This window comes from Mesoplodon densirostris, chromosome X, assembly GCF_025265405.1.
Source record: "Mesoplodon densirostris isolate mMesDen1 chromosome X, mMesDen1 primary haplotype, whole genome shotgun sequence".
Lineage (NCBI taxonomy): Eukaryota > Metazoa > Chordata > Mammalia > Artiodactyla > Ziphiidae > Mesoplodon > Mesoplodon densirostris.
Window position 1 is genome coordinate 117,404,308 of NC_082681.1, and position 21,345 is coordinate 117,425,652.

The window sequence follows — 21,345 nt, forward strand, 5'->3', positions numbered from 1 at the left end:
TCCCTGGAGGTGCAGTGGTTAAGAATCCGCCTGCCAATGCAGGGGACACAGGTTCGAGCCCTGGTCTGGGAAGATCCCACATGCCACGCAGCAACTAAGCCCGTGCACCACAACTACTGAGCCTGTGCTCTAGAGCCTGCGTGGCACAACTACTGAGCCCACATGCCACAACTACTGAGCCCACACGCCTAGAGCCTGTGCTCCACAACAAGAGAAGCCATCACAATTAGAAGCCTGCGCACCACAAGAGTAGCCCCCCGCTCGCCCCAACTAGAGAAAGCCCATGCACAGCAACGAAGACTCAACACAGCCAAAAATAAAAATTAAATAAAAAAATAAACTATAAAAAAATACACTGAATTTATAGGTGGGAAGAAAAGGAGTCATCTGTACAATACTGAGTATTCTCATCTAAGAGTATTGCCTATTTTCTCATTACTCATATGCTCCTCTCTTGTCCTTCAACAAATTAGTTTTTTATTCATGTATATCTTACATAATCTTGTTAAATTTATACCTGGTAAGTTTATACCCATGGCATTTTCTGATTTGTGTGTGTGTCTGTGTGTACGTATGTGTCGTGTAGTTAGTAAGTTATTTAGTAAACTAATAGCTTTTGCATGTTTATTTTGAACTGTCACCTCACTGAACTCTCATAGCAGTTCAAGTTTTTTAGTTTCTGGGTTGTATTTTCTAGGCAGACAACCTTATTATACCTTGTAAGTAACGTTCTGTCGCTTCCATTCTTAATATTTCTGTCTCATCTGCTAAGCCCCAGAGAACAATATTGTAGAATTCAAGTGGTAGCTGATACTCTTTGACTTGTTCCAGACCCTAATGAGAATATAGAGAAGCCAAACAATATGAATTCCGGTTCAATGCAATTGATGACTACTTCCCAACCCTCTGAATTTACCCTTGTTATTTCATTAACCTCACAACCCCACATTTTACCCAATTGAAATTTTATCACACCTACAGCATTATGGAAGGATGTTACTGTGCTCCAATGTTTCATCATTAAAAACAATGATTCTGGGCTTCCCTGGTGGCGCAATGGTTGAGAGTCTGCCTGCTGATGCAGGGGACACAGGTTCGTGCCCCGGTCCGGGAAGATCCCACAGGCCGCAGAGCAGCTGGGCCTGTGAGCCATGGCCGCTGAGCCTGCACGTCCGGAGCCTGCGCTCTGCAACTGGAGAGGCCACAACAGTGAGAGGCCCGCATACCGCAAAAAATAATAATAATAATAATAAAAAATAAAATAAAAACAATGATTCTGATGATAGTTCCGAGTACCTTATATCAAGTTAATAGTGTCCTTCTCTACATTACCTACATTTAAAAATTTTTGAATTGTATCAAATACATCTTCAAGGTATGCTTTTTCCTTTCCACCTCTAAAAGCTCCAGGTACATACAAGAATGCATTACTCTTTCAATAGAATGCTGGACTTAATTTACTAATATTTTAGTATGGATTTTATCTTTGTGAGAATGGTCTCTAGTGGTTTGCTTTTGCTTTGTTTTTGGTAGTGTTCTCTCCACGTTTGGGCAGCAAGGATATAATACTTTTGAACAATGAATTAGAATGTCTCCTTTCTTGCCTCCTTTTTGTGTCCTACATTCTGGTACAAATTAAACAACAGGAATTACCCATTCCTTGTATTGTGAGTTTGTGGAAACTTCTGCAGAGGTTAATTTTTTAATAACCTCAGTTTCTTGATTATCAATATTTTAAGGGTATTTGCTTCATCTCTGGTAATTAAAAATTTTTTTTTGTGTTTCCAGAGAAGCATCCATTTCCTTTCACCATATTAAATTTTTCTAGAAATAGAATTTCAGTTTTATGGGAGTGCAGCTATTTGCACACTCTTATTAAAAGAAAAATTCTTTTTTGCTCTGCAAAAACCAAAAACACATCATCATCATCTTTGGAGGTTACATACAAAGAGTGAAATAGTAGAGTGAGCTTTCTAGGTCAGCCTGGAAATCATTTGGAAGATGTCAAAGCTACTGTCCTGATGCCCCCCATTCCTGTGAGATGAACTCTATAATTTATCAGAGTGGTGCATAGCATTCTCTCTTACAAAAAGGTTAACTCTGGCTGTTTTGAGAACAGACTGCAGTGGGGCAAGTGTGGAAGTGAGGAGTTGTTACAGGGCTATTCAAGGTGAGAGCCACTGGTGGCTTGGACTAGGACAGTAGCAGTGCAGATGGTGAGAACTGGTCAGATTCTGAAAATACCTTAACAGGAGAGCCAACAGGATTTACATATACAGTGTACTTTCATCAATAACCTCGCATTACAGGCAGATTCTCAACCAGGTACAACTTTTGCTGAGAATCACTGTTCTATGAAAACAAGGCCCACTGTTTTCGTATTTGCGTATTCCCATTTACACTAAGCACAGTGCTTTGCAAATTTGTTGAAATTCATGTGGATGTTTGAAATAGAAAAGACTTCTGGTTTCAGTGCTGACATGAGATCAATTACAATACATCAGTGAACTTGGGTCTTACGTTACTCCAGAACTTCTGGTAGAAGGTGCTTACAAAACACATGGGGGGGCCTCCCTGGTGGCGCAGTGGTTGAGAGTCCGCCTGCCGATGCAGGGGATACGGGTTCGTGCCCCGGTCTGGGAGGATCCCACATGCCGCGGAGCGGCTGGGCCCGTGAGCCATGGCCGCTGGGCCTGCGCGTCCGGAGCCTGTGCTCCGCAGCGGGAGAGGCCACAACAGTGAGAGGCCCACATACCGCAAAAAGAAAAAAAAAAAAAAAAAAAAAAAAACAAAAACACATGGGGACATGTTAGACATAAAATTAATGTCTGGATTAAAAGCTTGTTTCATTTAAGTGTGTTCTCCATGCTATAACACAACCCTTCAAAGTCAAGGAAGTATGTAACATTAATATGTTTCCCCCAAACTTATAAACTTACGTAACAACCAGAGCCACAGCTTTTAAACTTCTACAAGGCAGCATGTCCAATGCCCAAAAGAGCACAAGGTTACAACTGTGGCATCAAGTCGCACATTAAATGCAAATTTAAGAAAAGCAAACAAGAATATTATCAGACTACCAAACCTTAGTAAGATTCTGTTATTTGATACTCCTACTTCTCAACTCTCTAAATTTGTTACTCAACACAGGGGAGCTTTAAAAATTAATGCCTGGGCTCTACCCAAAGCCAATTAAAATCAGAATCTCTGTGGAGCATCTATCTTTTTTTAAGCTTCCCCAACAATTCTAATGTCAGCCAGAGTTAAGAACCACTGCTTTAACAGAATTTTATGAAACAAAAATAAACAAAAGTGAAATGCGTAACACAGGAAAAGTGCAGGAACACGGAGATTAAGTTAAAAGCGAAAGGGCTCACCCTTTGCTGTATAACATTTTTTGCCTCCTGAAAGTTCCAAAGATTACTAATATTTGAATCTACATCATAACCTTATCAATTAGGTTGGGCAGTTAAGAAAAAACATAAAATAAGGCCTGGAAAGATCTTTGTTACTTAACTAAAATCATCTGGTGTTAACAGTACTTTCCAATGGGGGAAGGCTGTAGGGTTTCGGGCATAAAGCAATGCAGAAACAATCGCAGGGCATCACAGGGAGAGGATGAGAACTTCGGGCTCTAGCTTCCTGTGTTCTAGTCCAGAAAAAAAGGGGAGAGAAAGGAGTGCCCATGGGAACAAGCCCTCATGCCTGAAAGGACAATTTTATTTGAACCTATTAATTTGTCACTCAAAGTTAAAAAGATAAAAGCACCATAAAATATGGGGTAAAGGGAAGTTGGTCTTCAAGAATTTGTCTTCAAGTTTTTACTGATAACAATAATCCTTCAAGCCTGGAGCTACTCAAAGACGAATCATGAAAAATAAGAAGAAAACTTTTATTTCAAACAGATTCAGTTGCATGTGTGCTACAGCAAAGGCTGGTTGTAGCAGTTTCCTTTCAAACCTGCACTGATGTATAAATTAGACATTACTTGGGAATGATTAATTTCTGGTAAAATGTAGATTCAATCCAACATTATGCCAATTTTTACATTTACTGTAGACCCTATTTTAGTACTAGAAGTTAAATTTTCATAACCAAAAAATGAAAATAACCTTACAGCTACTCCTAAGGTAATGAACTGTGAAATTAACTCCTCACTATTGCTTTGTAAATATACCCCTAGGTTGTTAAGAGAAATTCCGACTTCCTCCAAATCTGTTATTTAATTCTTCAGTCATCATCTACTGTTGGCTTGATGGTCACTCCTCTTCTTATTTGACCCCAACCAATTAAACTGCAAAATGAAAATAAAAGAAATAATGAATTTTATATCCATTTCATTATCATTACCACATAATCACATGACATAGCTAGTTTTACTTGCCTATCTGCTAAATCTAAATGTTTCCAAAACCTGCTCCTTCAGAAAGAAAGCTCACATTATCTTCTTAGACCCAGAGAGATGGGCTCTAGCCAGAAGGAATGATAAGAAAAGCAAACAAAAAGGTGCTAGTATAAATATGCTCATCTTCACTCTTATCAAAATATACCTGCCCCTCAGAACCACTAATGAAGAAATTTCCAGTCTGCCCAAGGAACCATACACAAACCACCTCAGTCTGATTTTTTTTTTTTTAATTTCATTCTCTTTTCCTCTTTGGAAAATGTTTTTGTTTTGTTCTGTTTTGTTTTTTAACCATTCATAGCACTTCAACAGATCACCATGGCTTGCTTTACCATGACTTTAGCTGGTAAAGGAAATTAAGAGAAGTCCTAGAGGACTAGATTATCTATAAACAGATTACTCTCAAGAGCAGAGGGATTTCTGCTCCTTCTCTTTCAATGTCTGCTCTAGTCACTGGTCAGGCCAGACTGCTACCTCAACGGTAGCTTCTAGAACAGAACTTACCTAAGCATGGGTTAAAAACAACAAATCTAAAGAATATAAGGATCATTCAGATGCTTTCATTTCTTTTAACATACTTGCTAATTTTTAAGCAAGGTATAAAATTTCATTTGGGTAGAATCCTCTTACAATATTAGTAGACAGGGACCTCACTGGTGGTCCAGTGGCTAAGACTCTGTGCTCCCAATGCAGGGGGACCGGGTTCGATCCCTGGTCAGGGAACTAGATCCCACATGCTGCAACTAAGAGTTCAAGTGCCACAACAAAAGCTCCCGCACGCCGCAATGAAGATCCTGTGTGCCACAACTAAGACCTGGCACAGCCAAATAAATAAATAAATATATATAAAAAATAGTACACAGACACAAAAAGGTCATTCCTTTCTTTTAAAATACACTGTAAATCAGTATGTCTATAACAGCAAATAGTATAATCACACAAGAGAGTAAAATCAAGCAGGAATAAATCACCACAAAGCAGAAATGATTTACTTAAAAGAGAACAAAAAGTTTAACTCTGTCTAAATTAGAGAGTAATAATTCACATCTTCTGAACAGTAAATGGTGAGAGACCATCCTGAGGCACTGTACCAGGGAAGCCTTAATAAGGGAGGTAGGTAATGAGAAAAAAAAGCCAAGGGTGACTTGAGTAATTATGGGGACAATCAGGACACAGAACAGTCTAATTCAGAGGGTTTATATGAGACAAAGCAGGAGAAACTTAAAATTCTTTCAAGCAGGCTTCCAGAAAGGTCCTGAATATCAGAAAGTAGTGGGAAGCTACTAAAAATTACTGAGTACAGCATGAAAAAATGTTTAACGAAGATTAATTTTGACTGAGTGCTTAAGTAACAGTGGAAGAGGCAAATTAGGAATCTTTTGCAATAACTTTTATGTGTGAAATGATGGTGGTATGGGCTATAATGAGGTCACACAGAATAGAAAGGAAACAGTAGATTCAGTAACTAACCAGGAAAAGAGAAAAGAGACAGGAGTCAACAATATGTGCATGTTTCCTAGCTCTATCCACTCGAAGCGCCCCGAAGCAACAGCACCTTAGGAACAACAAGCACACCTAGCACCCATATCTGCATTTTTTTTTTTTTTTTTCGGTATGCGGGCCTCTCACTGTTGTGGCCTCCCCCGTTGCGGAGCACAGGCTCCGGACGCGCAGGCTCCGGACGCGCAGGCTCAGCGGCCATGGCTCACGGGCCCAGCCGCTCCGCGGCATATGGGATCCTCCCAGACCGGGGCACGAACCCGTATCCCCTGCATCGGCAGGCGGACTCTCAACCACTTGCGCCACCAGGGAGGCCCCATATCTGCATTTCTAATACCATTTTCCACTAAGAGGAACCAGGGCCTCCTCAGGAGAAATGACCAATTCTAAACTGGAGCAGGGGAGAGGTACAAGATGATTCCAGAACATCTTGTGCCACAAAGTAAGGAACTGTCAAAAAAACCAAAACCAAAAACAAACCCAATGGGGAAATACTGAGGCTTGCGCAAGTCCCAACCTGTCCATAGGGTTGCTATCTGCTTCGTAAAACAAAGCAGAGGGTTTGTCTTCTATGAAAAGTCATCTTCGGGGCTTCCCTGGTGGCGCAGTGGTTGAGAGTCCGCCTGCCGATGCAGGGGACACGGGTTCGTGCCCCGATCCCGGAAGATCCCACATGCCGCGGAGCGGCTGGGCCCGCGAGCCATGGCCGCGGAGCCTGTGTGTCCGGAGCCTGTGTTCCGCAACGGGAGAGGCCACAGCAGTGAGAGGCCCGCGTACAGCAAAAAAAAAAAAAAAAAAAAGTCATCTTCTCTGAAAAAGCCTCTTATGTAGTTGGCATCTTCCCAAGGTAGGAGGGTAGGGACTGATTCTGGGTTTTCAGTTGAGGTAGAGAAGACAGTGGCTATTACCAGAAAGTCCAGAGTGGGATGTAGTTACCTCCAGAATGCATCACTGCTAACCTAGCCTGGGTTTCATGACAGTCATAGAAATGGATTCCTTAATAAGATAATAGCTTTAAAAAAGAGAGGGGAAATGTCAAAAGGACATAGGAGTCACCTAAAGGGTCTCTACTGGACAAATCCTCGACAGTTTGGGCATCAAAATAAATAAGAACAGGTTATCACCTCACACCAGTCAGAATGGGCATCATCAGAAAATCTACAAACAACAAATGCTGGAGAGGGTGTGGAGAAAAGGGAACCCTCTTGCACTGTTGGTGGGAATGTAAATTGATACAGCCACTACAGAGAACAGTATGGCAGTTCCTTAAAAAACTAAAAATAGAACTACCATACGACCCAGCAATCCCACTACTGGGCATATACCTGAGAAAACCATAATTCAGAGTCATGTACCACAATGTTCACTGCAGCACTATTTACAATAGCCAGAACATGGAAGCAACCCAAGTGCCCACTGACAGACGAATGGATAAAGATGTGGTACATATATACAGTGGAATATTACTCAGCCATAAAAAGGAACGAAATTGGGTCATTTGTAGAGACACGGATGGATCTAGAGACTGTCATACAGAGTGAAGTAAGTCAGAAAAACAAATACGTGTATTAACGCATATTTGTGGAACCTAGAAAAACGGTACAGATGAACCGGTTTGCAAGGCAGAAATAGAGACACAAATGGAGAGAACAAACTTGGCGGGGTGGGGAGGTGGTGGTGGGATGAACTGGGAGATTGGGATTGACATATATACACTAATATGTATAAAATGAATAACTAGTAAGAACCTGCTGTATAAAAAAATAAATAAAATTCAAAAATTCAAAATAAATAAATAAATAAGAACAGTAATGAATCATAACCTACTGAATAAAATAGGATGCCATGAGTGCGTATTATAACTAGATAAGTAAATAACGGGGCAGAAAGAATAACAAATGATAAATGAGGAGTGGTGGAGCTGGGGGATGGGGATCACCATTTTGTAAACACTATAATCAAGCTCAGTTCAGACAAAAATCATCAGTGGATGCTAAATCCAGCGGGGTGGGATTTGATGAGGAGCAGGCTATTTGGATAGAGTCGCCCCACAGAACGCTTATTTGCAAGGGTAAAAAAGAGTAACCATATAGTGGAGAAACTGGCTAACACCTTGTCTGCATGATCAAAATTAACCTCAACAAGAAGGAATCAGATATCATGTGTCTCTGGCTGTGACTCCCTAAGGAGAGACATCACCACCTACACCAAAGTATTCCAACCAAGAATTCATAACCTGAACCTAATCTTAGGAAATACCAAGTAAGCCCAAACTGAGGAGCAGTCTAGAAAGGAACTAGCTTGTATTCTTCAAAATTGCCAATGACAAGACAAAGAAAGGCTGAGGAAGTTCCAGATTAGAGATCAAGAGACATGAAAACTAAATGCAATGCATGATCCTAGACGGGGGACACAGAGGACATTACTGGAAGAAGTGATAAAACTGGAAAAGACTGTAGATTTCAGTATTTTAACAATGTTAAACTTGTTAAGTGGTTATATAAGAGAATATCCTTGTTTTTAGGAAATATACACCAAAGTATTAAGACATCAAGGGGCAACCTATTCCTCAAACGGTTCAGAAAAAGATAAGGGAGATAGTAAACCTAAGTTCACTGGTTTTCGCATAGGTTGTGTCTATCACTCATCAGGCCTAGAAATACAGATTTCTAAGTCATTCGAATAAACAGTTGAGACTTGAAACCACAGTACAGTAACTGTTGCATTCAAGGTAAAGTGTGTTTGTGCATGTGTTAAGAAAACTGATTCTGTCTTTTTTATTAGACACTGACAAAGGCTAATAAACTTACCGCCAGTGTTTCTCAACTCTTCGGCTAAGTGCAATTTTTTCTCCTACTTCTGTGCACACAGGATTAGTCAAAACGATTTTGCCCAAATCAGCCTTGACTGCACTAACTCTTCCTCCTGTCGACAGGGATCCTATGTTCACCATAAGCACTTCATTCTTAGACAGCTTTTGCACCTAGGGAAATCAAGGGGGGAAAAATAAACCCCAAAATCAAGAAAATGCTTTCCAAACAACTGCTTATTTTCCTACAACCTTGCCAACAAAAGATGTCAGCAATTTTCCATCTCTGCCACCCTGATCTCAGTAAGACATTTTAAAAAAACCACATGGATAATAGGAATTATCATGTCACTGTCATACATGACATACTGTTTCCTGTTTTGTTTTACTTTGAACTGACTGCCATACAGAAGTTCTCAATTTTCAGGAAGTCAAGTTTATCTACCTCTTCTTTTTTCTTAATCCCATGTTAACTGAAAAGAAATGAACCTCAAAACTGGTCTTAACTTCACTGTCACTTTTTTTTGGAACAGGAATTACAGAAAGCACTTACTTTTGCTGCTTTCTTGTCTCCTTCAGTGCGTACACCTAGAAGCCGTCTAAGCAAGAAATAGGAAATTTCCAGTTCTGTGAAGATCTCAGGTAAAGCTCCAACTGCACCAAGTACCTGCCCCACCATTCTGTCAGCCCGGCACAAAGTGGGGTCAATTTTTGTTCCAACTCCTAATACAAAATAAGATATACATTTTATTGTTCAACATTTTATTTCCTATAAAGCTGTTTACCCAAAAGACTTAGTCAAACAAGTACAGCATATACCTATACATTTTAATACACACTTATATTTTCATACTCATGTATTAGCTACATAGATGTGACAAAATACCTGTTTTATATGAAGAAACAGAACTGTAAACTCATGGGTAAGTTGAACATTTGAGAACAGAAAGATTCTCCTGATTTAAATTCTAAGCAAAGGACAAACAGAGCTAAGAGCCTAACTCAAAAATGAGCCTGAATATCCTTAATGAAGGTTGAAAAGATACGAAATTCATAATGAGTAGTTTTCAGGATATTTGCCTGCCATTTCTCCCCTGGAAGGCTGATCAAAAAGATAGCTTAAAGACTTTATATGATTCCTAGGATCCACTTCAGAATATTTTAGCTGTATGTCTTTCAAGCAGAAGAGGGAAGAAGATACAAAGATGAGGCAAGAACAGTAAAGTACTGGGAATTCCTGGCAGTCCAGCGGTTAGGAGTTGGTGCTCTCACTGCCGTGGGCCCAGGTTTCAGGGAACTAATATCCCGCAAACTGCGTAGCGTGGCCAAAGTGAAAAAAAAAGAGTGGTAAAGTATTAACTGTTGAACCTGGGTGGTGGCTACGTGACCACACATTACACTACATTACACTATTCTCTCTACTTTTATGTTTGAAAAGTTCCATAAGTTAAATTTTAGAAGTCTCCAGAGTTTCCTTGTTTACAAAACAAACAAAAAGGATAAAATTATACACGGTAAGCTCCTAATTACAATATACAATAGAAAAATGAATTATACAGCCAAACACCAGAGAACAAAAAGACAAACTCCTTCACCAAATGTTTTCTTCTTTAATCCGTAAGTTATAATACCTCTAATTCTCACTGTATCTTGCCTTTTTCTGGGTATCTGGTAATACACTATTATATGAGATGAGAAGATCCATAAATTATCTCAGTAATTCCAACATAACGGAAGTTATCTTCTTTAATTCCCACCTCAGTGTAACTATGATCTGACATGATTCAGCTGACACTTGTGGGTAACTCTCCATTTGCAAAACATACATTAAAAAAAACAAAAACAGAAACAAAAAAACACCACCACTCTACCCCCAAAACCATGTAGGCTAAAAAAAAAAAAGTATAGTTAGGTATTTTAAATGATCGGACATAAAACTTACTTTGTTACTGCTAAAAAGGAGCTACTTTAAAAACTAAACCAAGGGCTTCCCTGGTGGCGCAGTGGTTAAGAGTCCGTCTGCCGATGCGGGGGACACGGGTTCATGCCCCGGTCCGGGAAGATCCCACATGCCGCTGAGCGGCTGGGCCCGTGAGCCATGGCCGCTGAGCCTGCGTGTCCGGAGCCTGTGCTCTGCAACGGGAGAGGCCACAACAGTGAGAGAGGCCCATGTACCGCACAAAAAAAGAAACAAAACTAAACCAAAATTCTACTTTATGTTTATTTTATTTTATTTTTTTTGCGATACGCGGACCTCTCACTGTTGTGGCCTCTCCCGTTGCGGAGCACAGGCTCCGGACGCGCAGGCTCAGCGGCCATGGCTCACGGGCCCAGCCGCTCCACGGCATGTGGGATATTCCCGGACCGGGGCATGAACCCGTGTCCCTCGCATCGGCAGGCGGACTCTCAACCACTGGGCCACCAGGGAAGCCCTACTTTATGTTTAAAAATAATTTTTACAAACACATGAAACCATCTTATGACCTAAAATCAACAGCTTAACCACATATGTTCCTCTACCCCATTCAATTATTAAACATCAAATTAAAAATCTATATCTTTATGAGTAATATGTTTCTCATGAAAAGTACCATGAATATCCACAAATTAAAAACGTAGGGATGAGAGAAAAATCTTTACCAATAAGACCTCCTGGAGCAGCATACTGAAGATCATTATGCTCTGCGAAAAGTGATACAATTTTGGAAAAGATGGGTTTACACATGAGCTTTCCTTCACTATCTTTGGAAACAATACCAGGTCTGACTTCTATCTCCTGGCCCACCTGTAAAAATATACATTAGTGATTAGAATTTGTGGGACAACACGATTTCCATTACATACAAAAAGTCCTAACAGGAAGACCACAAAACTGAAAAGCAATCCTTTCTCTATTTCAAAGATCACTATTAAAAAAAAAAAAGATGTGGGAGAGATCTTCAAAACCAGAACCATCCAAATGTTTCAAACTACCTACCACACAGGCCTATCACCATATAAAATGTGCTCCATGTTCATAGAAGCCTATAAAGTTAGAGGTCAAACACACTCAAAAGATATAATAGTAAACAAAGAAGTCTATATCAAGTACTAGACACCATGAAGAGAAAAATTATTTTTCAATTTGGAGTGTTCATACTATTTTCCTAATTAAGACAAGAGAAAAACAAACAAAATAAAAACACAACAACCAAAACCTAGTTTACCTTTAATACTCCTTTTAGAATACTGCCACCAGCTACACCCCCCTTAAGGTCATCAACTTCACAGCCAGGTTTGTTGACATCAAAGGATCTAATAACTAAAAAAACCAAAACAAATTAAAGCCAATTCTATTCACTTTAACTTCAGAAAAATTTGATTAAGTTAACTTGTCTAAAATAGTAGACACATAAGATTTATACAAGGGGAACTGTGACAAAATCTAATATTATTCCAACTAAGTATACTGCAACCTTAATTACAATGGAAAAAGTGGAAATAACTTAAAAGTTCATTGATAGGAGGCATATTATGGTACACCCATAGTATGGAGTTATTAATAGCTATTATTAATAGCAGCAGTTATTAATAGAAGTTATTAAAAAAGAATGTTAGAGCACATGTAATGATGTGGAAGGATAACCTTCATATATTGTTAAGGAAAAAAGAAAAAACTAGTTATGCATAGTATGATCCCACTTCCACAAACAAAAACTAAAACAAGAAATGTGTATATGTTTATACATGATGATATGAACAAAGAGAAAGGTGCGGGAATACTACACACCAACTGTTAACTTTGGTTACTTCAGGGCTAAGGGGCGAGGCAGGGAGATTGTAGACCTTTTTCTTCATATACCTCTGTATTATATGATTTCTGCATTAAAAATGTAGTTTTAAAACTTCAAAACAACCTTAGGATTGGACTTCCCTGGTGGCGCAGTGGTTAAGAATCCACCTGCGAATGCAGAGGACAAGGGTTCGATCCCTGGTCCGGGAAGATCCCACATGCCACAGAGCAACTAAGCCCGTGCATCACAACTACGGAGCCTGCGCTCTAGAGCCCACGAGCCACAACTACTGAGCTGGCGCGCCTAGAGCCTGTGCTCTGCAATGAGAAGCCTGTGCACTGCAACGAAGAGTAGCCCCGGCTCGCCGCAACTAGAGAAAGCCCACACACAGCAACAAAGACCCAACATAGCCAAAAGATAAATTAATTAATTAATTAAAAACAAAAAACAAAAAACCCCACAACCCTAGAACTACATGACCTGCACTTCGGTCCTGAGAGCAGTGATCATTAACAAGGGGAACACATCACAATCACCCAAGAGAACCCTTCCCACAACACACAGAGGGGGGGCCTGGATGAAGGGAGGGGTTCAAATGTCTGTTTCGAAAAGGCTCCTATATCTATGTAGAAATCACGAGTTTAGATGATCAAATTATACCAATATTGGTACTATGAACTTAAATAAGTTGAAAGAGATGAAAATCTTCATTAATGGTACAATGAAATAATTTGTATGGAAATTCTAATATCCTGCTCCTGACTAAAACATAATTCCATACAGAATAATGCATTACTCCATCTCAATCACGTAACATATCACATACCAAGCACAAAAAGACTAAAAGTTCCTTCTGTATTCAAAACTTTCTCTCATCAGTAATGCAATCTACTACTGCTAATACAATCTCAGAATTAATTGAGTTCAAAAACAATTTTATGGAGATTGTAATTTATTATCACCTCTGCAGAAATCATTGCTGATTCCCTTAAAGAGGAATCACCAATGTGGAAAAGATCAGACAAAATCCTATCACTTACCAATAAGTCGGGGTTCTGAAGTAAAGTCTCTTGGAGGTACTGGAATTTTCTTTACTATGTACTCACAGACAACTTCAATATTGTATTTTAGCTGAGCAGAAATTGGAATAATAGGAGCTCCTTCTGCTACTGTACCTATAAGACAAAATTCAGAAAGATCAAAATTCTTCAGTTTTACAGAACTTGCTCTTTACATATTATAGGAAACAGTTAAGATTAGTAAAATAGATGCCTAAACATCCCCAAATGCCAGCAACAGGTAGAAAATGATAATTCTTTCTAGAAAAGTGTCAGTATTCTATGTTTGTTTTTGCTCCTGAAAATGAATAGTATTGCATTTAAGGGGAAAAAAAGTCAAAATATATTAATAGATATATTTAATACATCAAAATGATAAAACTGCTCAAAAGAATAAAATACTAACACTCCTGGGAAAGAGCACGTTACTAGTTGAAAGATTTCTGATAACATGTAATTAACTTCCCAATAAATGTCAAGATAAAATTATAGACTCTGCTAATCAAAGAGTGATGGCATATATAGTATTTGCTCCTTATTAATTAAATGTCAAACAGGCTGGTGAAAGAAACGGACCAAACACAATGAGATTTTAATCAAAATGATTTATTCTTTTTTGTTATGAGAGAACTGGGTGCATAGGAAATCAACCTTTCTAACAAGAAAAACAAGGCTAAGAAAGGATCAAATGTCAATAAGAAGATGTCTTCCCTGAAATGAAAAACACTGCTGTTAGAGGAAAGGAACACTAAAAGATAAAATAAATCATTGTCAGTTTCAATTCTAAAAGTAGCTACTCAGTAAGAACAGTTTAAGACTGAAGTTTTTTTCAATGGATTTTTTTTTTTTTTTTTTTTTTTTTTTGCTGTACGCGGGCCTCTCACTGCTGTGGCCTCTCCCGTTGCGGAGCACAGGCTCCGGACACAGAGGCCCCGCGGCCATGGCTCGCGGGCCCAGCCGCTCCGCGGCACGTGGGATCCTCCGGGATCGGGGCACGAACCCGTGTCCCCTGCATCGGCAGGCGGACTCCCAACCACTGCGCCACCAGGGAGGCCCTTTTAATGGATTTTTAAAATAATTAATTAATTAATTTTTTTGGCCACGCCGCGTGGCTTGTGGGATCTTAGTTCCCCGACCAGGGATTGAACCCACTCCCTCGGCAGTGAAAGTGCAGAATCCTAACCACTGGACCGCCAGGGAATTCCGAAGACTTAAGGTTTTTTTTTTTTTTTTTTTTTAAATGCTTTTGTTTATTTTACTATCACTGAGGAGGATTCTTATTAGATACTATGGCTTCTTACCTTGTACAAATGCAAGGATCTGTTCATACTGTTCTTTAGCCTGGCTTTCTTTTACCAAATCAATTTTATTTTGTAGAATCAAAATATGCTTCAGTTTCATGATTTCTATAGCAGCCAGGTGTTCAGAAGTCTGGGGCTGAGGACAAGACTCATTACCAGCTAAATAATAAAGAATAAAAAAGATGCATGAGAATTAGCTAGAAATCTTTGTCAGAATAGGCAAATCCATGAGACAGAAGGCACGTTAGTGGTTGCCAGGGACTGAGGGAAAGGGGGATCAGAGTGATTGCTTAATGGGCACCGGGTTTCCTTTTGGGGTGATGGAAATGTTCCAGAACTAGACAGTGCTGACACTTGTAGAACACTGTGAATGTACTTAATATCATTGAATTGTACACTTTAAATGGCTAAAACGCTAAATTTTGTGTTATGTGTATTGTACTACCAAAAACACACTAGCTGACATCTAAAAAAGGAAACGCTTGAATGCCCTAGCCCTACTCAAGGAAAAAGTCCTGGATCGTTGCCGAGCATCCACCTTTGCCCCTGCTTCATCCACTGTGTCTGGATTCACTGGAGCCTCCTGATCATTTGGCTCTCTTCCCTGGTCCTAAGCCAAAAGCTTGGACTCCACAAGTTTGACATCTCAGGGTCTGCCCTTAGCTTTTGCTCAGGCATAAGGAAGAGCCCTCTGGCTCCGTCTAGTCTTAGAGACGTTCTGGCCCAGTCAAGCTCCCGAGAGGCAGAGAGTAATTAAGGGAAGACACTTAACACAGTCCATGAATTTCAGCTACTATCAGAGGCTACTCCCTAACAAACCGAGGGAAGAACACTAAGAACAACCATTGGTATTATAAAGAAATAGGTATGTTTTTTGGGCACCTTAATGACCATCCTAAGTGATGATGTTCAGGTGTCCTATACTATATCCACTCGGCATACTTTTAAAAATTATATCCCATAGCAACAAAATCTCTTGACAGCTCACATAAAGAAGGCGGCACAACACCAGCCTTGAAAACCCCAATTCATCTAGACTTCAGCACTTATTATGAATGAGATTTGCATCTAAATAAAACCATTATACACCAGTGTTGCAGTAGACAACTCAAAGATGCACACACACAAAAAAATACATGCACTTTTACATGTAAATATAAAACTAATAAATCATTTCATGTGATCTAAGGGGAGAAAATGCACTATTGATTTTTTCAAATATATATATATATATATACTACCAAAAGAATTCTCATAAGACATCTGCCCTAGGTCTATCTTTAGTATTTTGTGATAGCTGGTAGACAAGGATATCATCCTGGTTGACATGTTAGTTCCCATTTCCGTCACCTTTAGGTACTGGATGTGGCCCTTAAAGGCCTTAGTTTCCCTTTAAATAGTCCATCTTGGATTTGCCCCACAATGATTTGTCCAAACCAGTTCTGATGTATTTACCTATCAACAGAAGAGCTGCATCCATCACTGCGGCACCGTTCAGCATAGTAGCCATCAAAATATCGTGGCCAGGACAGTCAACAAAGGAAACATGTCTAACGATTAAAAAACAGCAATCAGTCCTAAGATCAATCAATACTTCAACATTCGAGTTACAGATTTCCTAAAATTAAATCCCTTTAAATACAGAATATGAATATTACATATAAGTATGAAATAAGAATATGGAAATAATTCTTATTTCTGTAAAGTCAAGTGGTTACAGGACTTGGTGTTTCTAGACCTTAGAAATAAGATTACCTACTGGCTCAGTTATACTTCAAAAACAAACAAAAAAACTCATAGAAAAAGAGATCAGATTTGTGATTACCAGATCTGCGGTTACCAGAGGTGGGGCATGGAGGGAGGGGGAATCGAATGAAAGCAGTCAAAAGGTACACACTTTCAGTTATAAGATAAGTACTAGAAATATGACGTACAATATGATAAATATAGTTAACACCACTGTTTGTTATACATGAAAGTTGTTAACAGAATAAATCTTAAGAGTTCTCATCATAAGGAAAACATTTTTCTACTCATTTAAGTTTATACGAGATGATGGATGTTCACTAAACTTATTGTGATCATTTCACGACGTATTTAAGTCAAATCATTATGCTGTATACCTTAAGCTTATACAGTGCTGTATGTCAATTACATCTCAATAAAACTGGAGGGAAAAAATAAAATATGAACAGAACAACAACAAAAAGTACCTAGTGGCTGAGAGTAAAATCACTGCAGATCATTACAAAGCAAATGAAATTAGCTATGTGTAGAAATAACTGGATACAAAAACTCCCAAATCCAATCAAAGTGAATATGGTATAAAGTATATACTGGGAATGTCATTGATTTGAAAGCTAAACCAGTGTTAACAGAATGGGCAGTGCCATCTGAAAAAATTTGCCAAAAACTTCTCTAGCATCTTGAAAAGCTGGAATTGCCCATCTGAAGTGCAGATGGCAGCACCATTTAAAGAAAATTATGCTACTCGTTCGGAATCATTATTTTTAATAATTGTATGCTCACACTCACTATCTAAAATAGGGGCAGCAGACTGGCCCACTGCCATAACCACTCATGCACATCATGTCTGCTTTCACAACACAATAGCAGAAATGAGTAGTTGCAAAGAGAAGCTATGGCCTGCAAAGCTGAAAATATTTACTATTGGGCCCTTTGCAGGAAAAGTTTGCTGCTATCTGATAAGCGCCACAACAAGGGTGAGGCAAGTGAGCCACTCGCCCTAGGTGCAAAATTTAAGGGGGTGCCCCAAAAAACCCAGTAATCAAGACAAACAATATTTAAATTTAATATTTAAAAAAATCAAAATTCATGCAAAAAATCTATGATGAAAAACATATCAAAAATTTAAATGAAAACAGGATCAGCAACAATGTCATGCCAAAAGCAAATCAAACAAAAAACCCCAAGTGAGGGCTTCCCTGGTGGCGCAGTGGTTGAGAGTCCGCCTGCCGATGCAGGGGACGCGGGTGTGTGCCCAGGTCCGGGAAGATCCCACATGCCATGGAGCGGCTGGGCCCATGAGCTATGGCCACTGAGCCTGCGCGTCCGGAGCCTGTGCTCCGCAGTGGGAGAGGCCACAACAGTGAGAGGCCCGTGTACCACAAAAAAAAAAAAAAAAAAAAAACCCAAAAACCCCAAGTGATGATGAAAAGCAAAACACTAGTAGTTTGAGCTGTCGGGGAACTAAGATCCCACACGCTGCACGGTGGGGCCAAATAAATTTTTTTTAATTAAAAAAAAATAATAATAAATAATACTATTTATCTTGACTACCGAGGCCCTTTTGCTTTTCTTTTCTTTTCTTTTTTCTTTTTAAAGCTTCTCCCTCCCCTTAAACTTTGGGCTTCACTCGCCTCTCCCTAGTCCCAGCTGTGCTCCAGTTTACAGTTTCTTTGTGGAATATCCCCAACCCCCATAAACACTGCTGGGTGGATGACAGGATCCTCCAATAAAGAAAAGTATACGCAATCATATTCAGAAAACAGATGGGTAACAAGCCCGTGTATTTAAAAAACGTGATTAAGAATGGCTTTGTTCTCCTCTACGAAACAGAAACAACATTGTTTAAGAGAAATTTAGGAGGACTGGCAAAAAGAATCCCTTAAATCCAATGAGCTGTGTTTCCCTCCATTTCATTCTGCTTATGTGATACTTTTTCTTTGGAGAACTTACATGTACATCTCTTAATGTAGGTTTAAATACTTGACTTTTCAAATTATTGTCATTATGGACAATAAAATCAAAATAATGCAAAAATAAAGCCATTCAACAATTAGGTTCACTGTTTAAAATCCCAGTTAAATATTTCAAAAAGCACAAATCACACAACAACAAAATATGAACTGTAAAGTGTTTTTAGCAGAAAAGAGGTCACCTGACTAATTTGAAGTTCCCTTTGGTCCCTGGAATGTCTGTAGGAAACTCATCGGGTGTACTACTTCCACAGGATCTGTAACATTCTGGCCGAGGACAACTTGGGTCGTCAAGTTTATAAATCTAAAAGTTCCAATGAAAAAAAGACTTGGATTTGTTATCTGCCCATTCAACAATTAAAGTTAGTTTCTAATTTCACTGTACACAGCTCACCTTAGCATTAGCATAGCCAAGTTTGATTGTAATGTTTCTTTCTAGTTCATTTTTGAACCTGACAGTGTGAACTCCAGAAATAGCTTTTACAACCGTAGACTTCCCATGAGCTACATGACCAATTGTACCTATAGACAAAGTACAAAAAATTAATTCATGTGCACTCAGTTACACAACATATTTTTTCAGTTTTAGAGTAGAAAACCCAAAGCCAAAACTCACTGTAAACATCAATGTAAAACTAACAGTGACTTCAATTTCTCCTCCTACACATCCTTGATTACAAAAAACTTACTCTGATACAGGACTGAGGAGAACTTTCCATGTAACCGACAACCTTGTTTTAAACCATACTCAGCATAATAAAAGCTATCCATCTTATGTTTTTACTCACAGAAAAGAATGCCTTCATTTAAAATAAACACTTGGTAAAAAGTACATGAAATCTTGTATATCAAGAAACTTTCCAGCATTTTCAGAGTGAAGTAAATAGGTATGAGGAGCCGTCACACAACAAAAAGGAATCCATGAAAACAAGAAAACAACTCAGGTATCATTACGGTAATGCTGTCAAGGGTAGCACATATCTTATAAGTTTTTAACAGCCTCATGGTAGAGCCTTACTTTTAACTAGGCTTTACTGTGTTGTTTGTGCAGACTCTCAAATACCCCAAATTTACAATCAGTCAACATAACTTCTTCTCTAAAGTTATACGTGCCAATTAAGAAAAAAAATTATCTAGTTAATAATAGCTTATATATCAAACAAAACTTCCGCAAACTCTGCCCTTGCAATAACCCTGTGTGGCAAGTACAGTCGCATTTCCCCCTCTTCTTTAAAATGCTACATGACTACAATCACCTTATGCTATTAAACTTTTCTTATGTATTTATCGCTTCTTCTCACCTAGTCTGTAAGCTAGGCACGGGCAACGTGGGCTTCCCAAAAATATCTAGCAGGTGCTTGGCTCGCAAGAGCTGAACATCTATTTATTGAATTATCTGCATCTTCATGTAATTCAGGTAATCACACAAAGAGAGAGGTTAAAATTAGTGGCCGGAGATCAATTAAGTCACGTCTCCAAGTTATTCTTATCTTACCTATATTAATTGTGGCCTGTCTGCTGATAACTTCATGTGAAAGTGGCGTCAACTTGGTAACATCCTGCAATCGAACATTTTTATTTTAAACCGCTGTACGTAAGACAAATCACAACTCTGACTTTACATTTGCTACCTACAGCTCTCTACCATTTGAATAACCCTCTTCTACTTCTAAAGCGCTTTTTCTGTATAAGCAACCTTGGACTCTGATGACTGGGAAGCCCTAAAAGTCCTTCATCGTTACACACTGCCTATGGGAGATGTGGAAGCTTGAGGTCCCCCAACCTTGAGAGCATTAGCACGAGGACAGTGTAGATACTCCCTTCCCAGACCTTCCGAACTGAAAAGCCTTAATGACACTTAACACTGTGACTTTCCAGCCGAATCATTTGGGAGGCTCGGGGTCCCACGACCGCATAGCCTCATTCCCAGCTCGCATACTAGCAGAGGCGCATAGGGCGGCCCGAGCACGACTTAAGGCGCCGGGCCCCGGCTCTACCTCCTAACCCATGCTCCCGACAGCCCGGCACTGCCTCGTCTCAAAACCTCCCGGAAGGCCCGGTCATCCCCACTCCTGAGCTCCTTCAGCATCCTGCCAGAGCGATGACTTACCAAAGTGTTGAGATCTTGCCGAGAAAGGTGCGGCTGCCCTAAAGTCACACCAGCCTCACCCCCCGCCATCTTGCCCGGAGAGGAAGGAAGTCGTCCGGGTGGCTGCCTGACCGTTCGCAAGCCCCCTTGTGCAGGGCGGGGCAGCGGAGGCGGGAGGGCCGACTAGAGCTCAGGCCTGGGAGAGGAGGATGGCCGGTGCAGCGAAGGCCTCACTGCTTGGACTTTTCTCCCCATGGGTTTGTACAGTGCCTGCCGGCAGGCTGACTAAAAAACACAAGGCCAGTTTCAGGATCTATTCGCAGCAGACCAGTGGCATTTTTGTGCAGGCAACGGTGAGGGCAGCCCTAAAAAAGGCCCCTTGCTAGGCAGGCGATGCAACCGACGCGCGCGCTGGGGAGGGTGGAGCCATTTCCGTTTCCCGTGGGGAGGGCCGAAAGAATTTCCCGAAACCTGGGATTCTTATCTGGGGTGTGAGGATAGACACTGGGAATGTCCTTCTTTACCGATTTCTATAATTTAGTAAGGCGAGATCAGCTCCGGGTCCGGCCGGGGCCCTTGGCCGGAAAGTGGCCGCGCACCGAGCTGGCGGTGGGGAGGGCGCCCTCACGCGGAGGTTCCCCGGCCCAGGGAGGGCAAAAGCAAAGTCTCTTAACTTGTTCTCGGAGGGAGG

The 21,345-nt window shown here is 40.1% G+C and overlaps 1 protein-coding gene across 1 annotated transcript; it reads right to left on the reverse strand.

Annotated features, from left to right (window-relative positions):
• Positions 1-3,873: 3,873 nt before the first annotated feature.
• EIF2S3 (eukaryotic translation initiation factor 2 subunit gamma) lies at positions 3,874-20,913 on the reverse strand. The gene is made up of 12 exons (XM_060086706.1): positions 20,676-20,913; positions 20,061-20,124; positions 18,960-19,087; positions 18,748-18,869; positions 16,302-16,396; positions 14,847-15,005; positions 13,528-13,662; positions 11,921-12,015; positions 11,355-11,499; positions 9,268-9,437; positions 8,716-8,888; positions 3,874-4,294 (listed from the first exon to the last, which is right to left on the reverse strand). Exons 1-12 carry the CDS (start codon positions 20,742-20,744, stop codon positions 4,231-4,233), a joined length of 1,419 nt encoding a protein of 472 aa, XP_059942689.1. The 5' UTR covers positions 20,745-20,913; the 3' UTR covers positions 3,874-4,230.
• Positions 20,914-21,345: the final 432 nt, after the last annotated feature.